Source organism: Siphateles boraxobius, unplaced genomic scaffold, assembly GCF_051911475.1.
Source record: "Siphateles boraxobius isolate OS27281-9 unplaced genomic scaffold, OSU_SipBor_1 41, whole genome shotgun sequence".
Taxonomy (NCBI): Eukaryota; Metazoa; Chordata; class Actinopteri; order Cypriniformes; family Leuciscidae; genus Siphateles; species Siphateles boraxobius.
Window position 1 is genome coordinate 7,323,408 of NW_027509042.1, and position 12,277 is coordinate 7,335,684.

The window sequence follows — 12,277 nt, forward strand, 5'->3', positions numbered from 1 at the left end:
CTAAACAACACCTACTATTGCCATTCTAATTAGTCTTGCCTTGACAATAAAATCTATTCTTTCATTATTTATTATTTACCACAGGTTGCTGTGTGATCCGTTATCTGACTCATTAAAAATTTAAATTTCTCGTATTGATTCTCCTGCACTAATTGTATTGCCAGACAAAATGCTGCATGGATAGGAGAGATAAACAAGGTCTTTTAACATTGTGAAAAAACTCTGCACACAATTTTTTGGACACAGCTGTCTAAATATTTCTGTCATGAAAAACTCTCGGATTGTTTGCATTGGCAATGGTTATGACAAAGTTGGTATGTTTGGTCTTGGTAGAATAGATCTGCTACGCTGCTGCTGCTTTTATTGCTGCTGCTGCATAGTATACCGTACATGAATTACCCGTAGCACGAATTACAGGTGGAGCTGGGGAGGTTGTAGGGTTTCTGAAAGTACACTGCACTGCTCAGGCAAATGTGAACTTTGTATTTCTTACTTTGAAAAACAAGACGTCCTTTTGCAATACTGCGTCCTTTTGAGTTTTCGGCCACACATTCATAAAGTCCAGAATCCTCTGGACGGAAATATGGGATCTCTAGGACACCATTTGAGTGATTTATCTTCATTTTTCCAGGGAAAGGGCTTCCATCTGCTCTCTTCCAGGAAATAGAAGGCACTGGACTGAGGAAAGTCAAGAAAAGAGACCATATTTACATCACACCGTGCAGAGATGATTGTTGGAGGCTTTACATGATTCATCAAGCAGAACATGTTACTAGTTAGTCAACATCTTTAAGTAAAATGTGATTCAACATCCATTCCTGCACAGTTATAGATTTAATGGCATATTCCCCAATCCCGTGAATGTTTGTTTATTTATTCATTTTACCATCAATAAAATAGATGTTAAATACATCACAATTCAAAAGTTTTGGGTCAGTATTATATATTTTTAAGAAATGAATAGTTTTATTTTGCAAGAAGCATTAAATTGATCAAAAGTGACAGTTCTTTTGAAACGCTGTTTGAAAAGCTGTTCTTTTGAACTTTCTATTCATCAGAGGATCCTGAAATCCTGCATCAGTTTCCATAAAAATAAAAATAAACGCAACTGTTTTCCACATTGATAATCAGAAATGTTTCTTGAGCACCAAATCAGCATATTAGAATACTTTCTAAAGGATCATGTGACACTGAAGACCGGAGGAATGATGCTGAAAATTCAGCTTTGCCATCACAGGAATTGACACAATATAGCTTTATTTACATTGCAGCTTCATTCAATTTATAAATAAAATATAAAAATACATGGCATGGTATTGCAGCATCTCTGTTCTAGACCTATTCAACCTCCAGTTTCCCAGCATCCCTTAACACATTACCTGTGGACAATCCAAAGCTAGAACCCTGCACAACCCCTGGATCACAGTCTGCAGCTGTTTTAAAAATAATGGCCGTCCCCCTCCATCTGCTTCCTAGTACTTCACGAAGATTAAAAGATCCTGTAGATTTCTGAGACATTTCTCTTAAATAAACTGCTAAGATGTACTATGTGCCAAGTGTGGTAATCCCCAGTTAAGCAAGGCAACCCTCTGGGGGCAAGAAGTCCATCTGTTAGTAAAGTAGAGACCTACTTTCCTAAAGCGAAACACTCCAGTCGAACTGATGATCCTTTGGCAACATGGAGCATTTTTTCAAACTGGACCTCAATCTTTGGCTCATATTCCCCCATCACAGCTGTAAAATAAGGATAAACAAGCATAAGTCTTTTAGGGTGAAAACATTCAAACCAAACTATTTATAGTATATCACTTGTGCAAACAAGGCTTATAAACAAGTTTACAAACACATGCAGCTTGCCAAGAAACGCTGCTGAAAAGAGAATGGCTGGTCACCAGAATATGTAGTGCTTTGGATGCTGATGTTCACACTAGGCTTTTAACTAGGTTGACTTTTTTTATTCATAGTTTTGTATTTTTGTACTTTGTACTTATCCAATATTTTGGCATGTCATATTCGTTACTTTTAGTCCATCTGACTCATGATTAGACTTTTTAAAAAAAATTTTTTTTACTTTTTTGGTGAAAAAATTAAAACAATTAAAATAATTGTGTCAATATATAAAACATCGTAACAGACCAAACTTCAAATCTCTGAAAAATGTTAAAATTATTATCCCATATAATTTTTTATAATTTGAATAAACAAAATACATATCCGTTGATGATGATGAAAACTGAAACTTCAAATTTTTGAAAACTAACATATATTGTGAAAAACATTAATTTAAATATGTATCAAACATACATTACGTATACAAAACAATCGATATATAACATGAAAACAGTGCTTGTACTAGATAAATTGTGAATTCTTAAATACTATAAAAATAAATAAATAAAACTTTTGTAAACTGACAAATTTTGGTAGTTATTTATTTTATTTTTTTTACTGAACTTAACATTGCTTAGCCAAAAAGTTTTAGCAAAAGCTTATTCAAGCAGCTTTAGCAAAAAATATCACGCCGGTGGACCAGCTGATTGACTAGCACCACAACTAGAAAATCATGTAAATTTATGCTGGCCTAAAATGGTCTTTTCAGCAGGGGATGTAGATCAAACACAAGGAAAAGTAAGAAATAAGAATTAGTAAAGTAATAAGAGTTTGGCAGTGGTTTTGAGCCCAAAATATTCATAGATAAAAATATTCAATATTCACATTAACTCAAAATATTCAAAACCTCTCCGCCCTACTTCATATACCTTGTCTGGGTGAATATTAAACAGACACTAATGACTGGTGAAGTTGAGCCTTCGGGGGTATGTGTGTGTGTGTGAGAGAGAGTGTGTACGTGTTCATCTCTGTCTCTCAATGCAACATTTCTCTCTCTCTCTCTCTCTCTCTCTCTCTCTCTCTCTCTCTCACACACACACACACACACACACACACACACACACACACACACACACACACACACACACACACACACACACACACACACACACACACACACACACACTTGGCTGAGCATGTTTCAGAGACTATGAATACACATAATCTCTGAGTGGCAGCAAAGCAAACACTGTCATGCTCAAATCCACTGATTCATCACTGTTAGCAGTTCCTCCAGGCTACTCACCATCCCGACGTAGCACCACTGGAGTTGGGGAACTGTGGACCGTCGTGTTGGTCATCACATTCCTCACCACACATGTGTAGTTGCCCACGTCTGACGTCTCTACCTTAGCGATGTATAAGTTTCCAGTCCTCTGGGACACAAAGCGTCGGTTGTCCCCAACAGCAACGCTGGGGCGGCCATTAAATATCCAGGAATATCTGATATCTGAGAAAATTGTCAGATGACATTACAAAATTTTTATGCTAACTCTTACAATACTTTTTAAGGAAGACTTTCAGTATATTCTGTATGTGTATATTTATGTATATAAAAATGTCTTGATAGTGAATATCCTGCATGCCATACTTAGTGTACAGCTTGATGCCTTATGAAAAAGACTCTTTAGAAACTTTTTTATTAAATTCTAACTACAGTATTTGTGGATGAAGCTTGTTAGAGCTCAGCTGTGGGAAAAGAGTTTGTTTATTACAAGGTTGTAGCAATACAGTTTCGATTTTGACAGTCAAGCAACAGCAAACTAATAACGTTCCATAAAAAAGGCACAAAGCCACCACAAAACACCAAAAACACTTTGGTTTGTGACAACTTTATAATGCACTACACTATTATAATGTAGACATTATTAAAAACTACAGTAAATTCAGCAGTCATGTGAATATCTTTTAACAAAATAGGATTTGACAGGCCTTCTTAATTTACACAAACATAATTTACTGTTGTAGTCATTCATCTAAAATAAAAGTTGAAGTGTGTGCTAAAATACAGCAAAAAGGTTCAGCAAATTTGTTTTAATAATCCACACAAAGCAAATGAATGTATCTTCAAATTAATGAGCTCACTCACTGATTTTGCTTTGATTTTGAAAGATTTTTTTTGTGATGCAAGTTCCTTTTGTCTTGATAGCCTTTTAATTTTTTCTTTATCTATATTCATCCATGTCACCTCTCACTCTTTCTTAATGAGACAGGGAAATAGGAAGAGGGGATAAAAGGAATACAGGAAGAGCACACAGCAAGGCCTGTGATATAAAATAAAGTATGAAAGTATCAAATTAAGCAGCATTTATTAGAGGGCAGACAGGGCGTTAGAGTGGCTGAAATATGGTTTGATAAGGGCTATTTAAGGTTCAAACAGCATATCTAAAAGTCTACAGCACCAAGAAAAAAGAACCATTTGGCTTACAGATAGAAAAAGGTGAATTAAAACCATCATAAATGGAGTAGTGACAAGGTGGGCGACCTCTCGTCATTACTGGGCACTGTGCTTAAGGCTTTTGCTCTCTTAGGAACCAAATTCACAGCCACTATTATCTGAAATCACGTGACAGTAGCCATATTAACAGAGCTATTTATTAGTAAAAATACTGTACATTAATGTAGAGCTGTTGCTAAAATTCCCATGGTCCAGTTCAATGTTCCAAATTATTCACACTGAAAGAGGGACAACAGTAATTTAACTAATATTAAAGTCATAGTAAAATAAATAAGCCACCAAAATTACTTCTAAGTGTTCACCTTAATACTTTCATTCATTTATCATTATAATAACATTATATTTAGCGCTTTCAAATCGATTAATCGGGATTAAACACATCTAACATAAATGTTTGATTTTATATAGTATATGTACATACACAGACACACAAACACTATATATATATATATATATAGTATGTGTGTGTGTGTGCGTGTGTGTGTGTAAAAATGTCTCCCACTTTTTACAAAAATATTAAGCAGCACAGCTGTATTTAACATAATAATGCACATATTTGTACGATTTCTAAAAGGTTTTAGGACACTTGAGACTGGAGTATTGGCTGCTGAAAATCCATCAGAGAAATAAATTATATTTTAAAATGTATTAGAATTGAAAACAGTTATTTAAAATTGTAATACTATTTCACAATATTTCAGTGCTTACTGCATTTTGATTAAATAAATGCAGCCTTGGTGAGTAAAAATTAATATTTTTGAGAACAAGAGATTTCTATTTTGAGTCTCCAAACTAATGGTAATACATAGCAAAATATTTACATTTACATACACTTTTATCCAAAGCGACTTATAAATGAAGAGAGCAATAGAAGCAGTCAAATGAAGAATAGGGCAACAATATGCAAATCCCGTGACCATATACATGTTAAAGCTACAATATGTAAGAATTTTGCATTACAATATCCCATAATCTTAAGGCCAGTGTTATATATTTTGTTAAGTTGATTACTTACAATATCCCAAATGTTTCCAACTATTTTTAAATCATGAGAAAATTGTGATTTTAACCAAGGAAACGGGGCGTTACAGCAGGGGGGAGCTGGGAGTCGCCAGTCAATTGCGTCATATCCGAGTTACCCTCGGTTTCCGCTCGTACTGCGTGGAGTCCTTGACAAATGCGGAAGTTGTAGTTGTAGCGTCTATCAAGCTACAAACGTTAGCTTGTTTCGTACAGTCGTTACGGAACACAGTTATTCTTTACCGATTGCAGCTGGTTCTGTCGTTTAATTCTATATTTTCCAAATGTAGCATTCGTTAATAGTTATGTTTATGTAAGGGAAGTATTATTGCTTTAGATTTGTGTTTAGTTTATTGACATTGTTTATCACGTCTGATGTTTATGGAAATGTAAATAAATATAGCATGTGTTATACATAAAGATTAATCAGTATTTTGGCAAATGATGTGGGTATGTTCGAATGTACTTTTACAACAATTGTCTAGAACACGTAAAACTGCACAGCATTATCACAATAATGAATTCGACCAACAGTAACATCTATGAAAACCAATTTAGTATTAAACCTTACTTTTCTTGCGGCTAATTCATTTTAATGAAATAAAAGTGTGATGAGGTTCAAGAGTCATGAAGGAAGAAGACAGGGGTCTGCGTGACTGGGACTCGTACTTTATTAAAATAAAACAAAACAAACAAAAGTCGCACACAACGCGCATTCCGCGACGGCACAAAACAGTTCAAAAATGAGAGCTCGGATCCCCCGGTTTTCTTTCTCTGCGTTAAATTTTCTCTCCGGTCTCTCTCTCTCGTTCCAGCGCGCGGCTTATAAGCGGTCTCTCCACGCCGATCACTGCAATAAGACACAGGTGTTCGTCATTTGCACTCTACCTACTTCCCGCTCGTCTCTTCTCTCTCCTGTTACAGACCACGCTGAACCACGCCACCCTCGCCACAAAAAGCATTTCATTATAAAAAAAAAAAAAACTCATCCATGAATATGATTTTTCGATTCCCGTCTGACTGATTTACATCCACGGTGGAGTTTAAAACGACAGTTCCCATCATTCCACTCTCCTTCACATCGTCATCAAGCTACGCCGTTGTTGTTGTTTGGAATGTAGCGCCCTCTAGCGGCAAACAACTATTGCATATTGTACCTTTAATATATACATGATGTACATATTTCTCATGCACCAGAGTAAAAATAATTTGTTCCCAAGATCAAAAAAGAAAATTTTCAAATGGTACACTTTCTGAGTGGTCCTCCATGCCCAGCAACTGCCTTTGGGGTGAAAGGGGATGGTAAAAATCACTTCCAGCCCTGCATAAAATCACTTCCTGGACTGAGTAGCAGTATCTAAACATTGTATAAAGTCCAATTAAGTATGATCCATACAACAGAACCTCGGATTACGGAATTTGGCAAACAGTCAAGGATGGTGTGGCGGGAGAACAGGGGAAGGAAAATAGAAGATGGAGGGTGGTGATGGAGTGTGGGAAAGGTATATGGCACTCAAGGCCATTGATTCGACTGGAATTGTGGTGGAATGACAGAACCCCGGTCCGGTGGCATGAAATTGCACCTCTGGAGCATGTGTGCGTGGCTCTTTGAGGGACTGCTAATCAGCTCTATGCAGACACAGAGGAGGTGCACAGCTGGACTGGGGGATAAAGAGACATGTCGCTTTAAACCAGCCACCACATGCCTTTATTACCTTTCAACAGAAGGCCAAGGCTTAAGAAAATAACCTTTTCAAATGACCACAAGGGCACAAGTGCCATTAAGGAGGAGGTGGGGGATCTAAATGCCACGAGGCTGGTGCATGAATGCAAGAACGGGAGCTCCAGAGTGAGCCATTGTGCTTTGGTCATTTAAAAGCTTGATTTGCTCACAATATGAGATGATTAAGACTCAATCTGAACCAACATGCACCATACATAATAAGTGAGCAGAGCGGAATGAGGTTTTCTTTGACATCGCTAGCACAGAATTGCCACTTGCGGTAAATTCCTGACCTTGGATTTGCTTGGCATTATTCCACAGGCTAAACATAGTGCTCGAACTGATTAAAAAAAAAAAAAAAAAAAAAAAACATTGTGCAGTGGAAAGAGGTCAACAGGTTTTGCAAACAATTGTCACTCTTGCTTTGTATGAAAGTCGCTATTGGAAAGTGGAAAAGAATTGATAATTTTAAAGAATAGGGGCTTTGTGTATTTGTATGCAATAGAAACCCTGATGCACATTAGAAAATAACATTTAAATTAATACAGAATACAATAAAATGTACCTCCAAAGTGGGGTGGTGGACCGCACAGGAGCACAACAGCTTGTCCTTCCCTCACTAATACTGGACTTCTGGCCTTGCTGCTGAAATTCTGCAGGTCTGCAAAAACAAAATAATGGGATCACCATAACTTTTCATTAAAGGCAGTGTCATTGCTCTGACGTGGAACAGACGACTCACAGAGCAGGGACCTTTAGAAATGCCACTCTATAGCACAGGAAGGGACAGGCAAAAATCACATCCCACACTGGGCTAAAGCTGTGGTGTTTATTCAAATGTCAGTTCTCCAGCCTCATGAATGTGCTGTATGACTGTGTGGAATGAGTTTTGTGTAACCAAAATACAAACTGCAAGATAAAAATATTAGAATTTAGTGAGGCTAATGCATAAATCAAGAAAAAAAATATTTTAATTAGGTAGGAATTTGCAAGTGAGGTAAACAAATAAATATAATTTCTAAGCTATATGAAATGCAATTAACACATTCTGACATGGTGTATGGGTGGATTTCTGTAGATATGGGGTTGTCGTGTTAAGTTTGTTAATTATGTATCGTCAGATCAATAGTTTATGGATGAAACTAAAGGAAAATGTACCCTTGGACACTAATATATGTGGTTTAAAGATATTAATTAAATGTGTTTTGTGCCAGTAAGTAACTAAGTCCTTCCTGGAGCTTAAACAGTTGAGAATGTAAGGTATTTGATTCCCTGTATAGCTGTAATGGATAAAAGTGTCTGCCAAATGCATAAACAGGAAAAAAAGACACGCACAAAAAAAACATAAAAGTAAAATCACATAATGGAAAGCTTTCTTCATAAGTCAAGAGAAAAAAAGATCCCTCAAGACTCAAGGTAAATCATTGGGAAAATGCTTTTTCACACTCTGTGAATGACAATTTTGCCAGTGCAGCGCCACCATTTAGTCCTACAACTATTTTCTGCATTACTCAAGCCCTGAAAAGACACATCTTACTTGTGAAATTTCAAATTAACAATGTATTCATATGAACACACAATATGAACGAGGCAGACTTTGTGTGTTATGATTATATGTCGATTTAAGACCTTTTTTCAATTATCCATGACAGGCTGCATTTCAGTTAATACCATTGGACATCTCCTGATGGAATCTTACAGATGGGAAAATGTAGTTGTCAGTTTAAAAGCCTGCCACATCCATGGAAGAAAGTATATCTTACCCACTAATGGACCAAATGACAACATGAAATATGAAAGATAACATAGCGGCCATTTTACCTATTACGCATTTAAGCTTCCAAAGGACACATATACAGACAGCATAGTCAAAGTAATAGTAATCAAGTGTGAAGGAGACTGTCAAAAGCTATTTTTCAAACATTCACATATACAAAACATTCGGTTTAATTGGCACTTACATGCAAACTCAACTTTAGCCTCTCGGCTCAGAATGGTTCCAAATGCATTAGTGGCGATACACTGGTAAACACCGGGGTGTTTAGTTGCCTGAGGTTTACTGATCAAAAGGTTTCCCTCAACAAGACTGTAGTTGAAGTCCATGTCAATGTCAAGATCTTTCCCGTTGAATTTCCACCTAAATGTAAAAACAGGTGAAGTGAGCACAGAATAATGATGATGAGAAGACATTTAGGCATACAAATTCTTTCAGTGGCATTCAAAGAAATTGTTTATTCAGTCCCTTTAGAGAAAAAAAAAAATAATTAAATGAGATCAAAAGCAGTGTTGTTGTCATTAAAAAAACTATTATAAAAAACTATTAAAACATGTCTGTTAATTAAAATAAACCTGAAATCAAATAAAATATAAATATTAGAAATAAAAATAAATAAAAAAATAACAATTTCTAATTTTCTAACTGAAATAAAATAGGTTGAAGTACTACAATTAACGAAAGAAAAATGTATACAACCTAAATGGAAATATATAAAAACAAACAATAAAAATGTAAAAACAAAACAAAATTACTCAAATTTAAAATACAAATAAAATGAAAATAGAAAAAAAGAATACTATTTTATATTATAAAATAAAAACTACACCTTCCAAAAGTCTGAACTTTTGACAAAATGTTTCATTCTAATTTGTTTAATGTTGTTTTTTTTTAGCATTTTTTAATTTACTAGTATTTACAATTTCAGTCAAAGGCTGAAATGAAAAATGTAATAATTATTATATTTTCTTGTTAAAATCAGGTCATTCAAATATAATTTAATTGTTCTAAAAAGCAAAGAAAATCTGACCTTGGAAAGTCAAATGTCACATATTTGTTAAATATTTTTCCTCGTTTTAATGTTTCAAAATCATAAAATGTAATTAATATCCAAAAAAAACAAAAATGCAGTATGGTGTTAGACTTTTGGATTCCACTATATATTGAGAAGATATTGAGGAAAAGTCATTACTTGTAATGTGGCTCTGGACTTCCCTTGGCTTTGCAGTTAATAAATATCTTGTTGTCCTCTGCACTTAAAGGGAAAACACTGTCACTGGGCTCTTGCGTGAACACTGGGCCATGTCGAATAATTCTCTCTAGGAGAAAGAACAAGAAGAGTCACAAACAACTCATAATCCACAATCTGGAACATGAATCTGGATTGTAAAACAGGTGTGAACACATCAGGTCCACATTATCTCTAATGTGCGCTCTTCATTTATTTTCAGCAACTACCCACACTGAGCTCATTAGATCTGCAACGTAAACACGTGCCAGAGGAACAGCTTTCATTTCCCCTCTTGTAGCAGGAATCGTATCAACATGACGTCCTCCTTTTGGCAGGCCCGTAACATGCATGGCAGCGTGGCTAGGTCTGTTGTTTCGGTTGACTGCTGCCAAGACACCAATCCACCTCCCTAATTACCCCATGTTGTGGTAATTACTCTAGTGAAATGTATCATTTCTTAAATTAATAAACAAGCTCTCAGAAACATGTCACAGGGAAGGGAATTGGGCTTTCTACTGTAGACTTCCTCATTCAACCTTTCCCAATACAACTCACCTGTGACTTTTCTCGTTCTCTTTGAGTGATGAAATTATTTTTACAGGTATCTAACCTTGACGAGGACAGACAAAAAATGAGCCTCCCACATCATCAAGCTAATGGAAGTGTCCAGGCGTGTTTGCCTGGGGTGAGGGCGCTACCTCCTCATGCTGGGGGAGATGCTACTTTTTTCACTTTCCCTTTTGTGTGTCCTTTGAACGACGGGAATTAATGAAGCATTTATAGCGAGGAGTAGCACAGTATTCCACATTTAGGTGTCATTTGCGGTGAGGACATGTCCCTATCACTTTTTATAAATGTAATACAAAAAGAAGCATCTACAGTTCTTGAGCAGGATTATTTATTCACTGCAGTTAGTGGGTAAAGTAATCAGAGCTGATCTGGAATCTGTTTTTTTTTATGCAAACATTACAAATAAAGAAATAAATGTTCTCTAGCATGGACTGTCAGACATGCACTGCACTTCTCTGCTGCCTTTCACAATCACAAGACATAATCACAAAACAAAATGCAAACAAATGTGTTCCCACACTGGATATGCACTAGTGTTTAAAAGTTTTTTTAAGGAATTCACATTTTATTGAGCTCCTAAAGGAACATGTTGATGTAAAAAGGAATATGACATGGAAGGAAAAATTGTGTCAATGTCATTCTCTCGGAAATGTTTAGTGTTCCCCAGTGAAACTTTGCATTCGCACGCTAAAGTTTTGCGAGGGAAAGCGAACAAAAAGTTTCTCAGGGAAACAAAACATTTGCGAGTAAACGTAAAAGCATTGAAATATATGTTTTCCTCCCATCCAATATTGTTTCCATCACCATGTCCTTTTGGGCTCTGTAATACTTCTATTTAGCATGGACACATTTAATAAATTGATTAAAAGTGACAGTAAAGACTTTTATATTGTTACAAATTTTTTTATTTCAAATACAGATGAATGCTGTTCTTTTGCAGCACAACAGTTTTTAACTGTGCTAATAAGAAATAAGCAGCAAATCAGCATATTAGAATAATTTCTGAAGGGTCATGTGACACTGAAGACTGGATAAATGGCTTCTGACAATTCAGCTTTGCCACCACAAGAATAATAGAAAATAGAAAAGTAATTTTAAATTGTAACAATATTACTGTTTTACTGTGTTTTTGATTAGAAAAATTAAAAAAAATAATGTCACAATTTCATTTGAACATCTGAATTTTTTCGACAAGAATGACTGTTATTGAAAGCTCTGTGTAATGAGACATGAAAATTTATATTGGAAAATTTTTGCTTAAATGATTTTGTACATTTTATTTCTAATCATAATGTTATTAATAATTTACTTACACTTACAATGAATAAAGGGACATTCAACCTAGTTTAATAACTTCTCATTATTATAACCACATCCTTATAGGTCCATTCATTGTTTGGATATTAACTACATTCATATTCAGTATCTGAATGTTGAATAACTATTTCACTTTTGTAGATCACTATTATTCATTCACTCAATATAGTTTATTTCCAAAATAAATATACCTAGGCTACGTGAGATTTTTTTTTTTTAATTTCATGACGTTATCATCAATTATCAACAAGAGATCTAAATGTACTGCAGTTCATTACTATACAGCTTGTATGC

The 12,277-nt window shown here is 35.3% G+C and overlaps 1 protein-coding gene across 3 annotated transcripts in view; it reads right to left on the reverse strand.

Moving 5' to 3' along the window:
* Window positions 1-12,277, reverse strand: part of cntn6 (contactin 6) — a 105,224-nt gene that overhangs the window by 29,601 nt on the left and 63,346 nt on the right. For all 3 annotated transcript variants that reach the window (XM_077198054.1, XM_077198052.1, XM_077198053.1), the window contains exons 3-8: window positions 10,058-10,184; window positions 9,053-9,228; window positions 7,657-7,752; window positions 3,137-3,340; window positions 1,632-1,734; window positions 494-678 (exon numbers count right to left, since the gene is read on the reverse strand). In XM_077198054.1, the coding sequence (XP_077054169.1) occupies window positions 494-678; window positions 1,632-1,734; window positions 3,137-3,340; window positions 7,657-7,752; window positions 9,053-9,228; window positions 10,058-10,184 (891 nt within the window). The remainder of the gene's footprint in view (window positions 1-493; window positions 679-1,631; window positions 1,735-3,136; window positions 3,341-7,656; window positions 7,753-9,052; window positions 9,229-10,057; window positions 10,185-12,277) is intronic.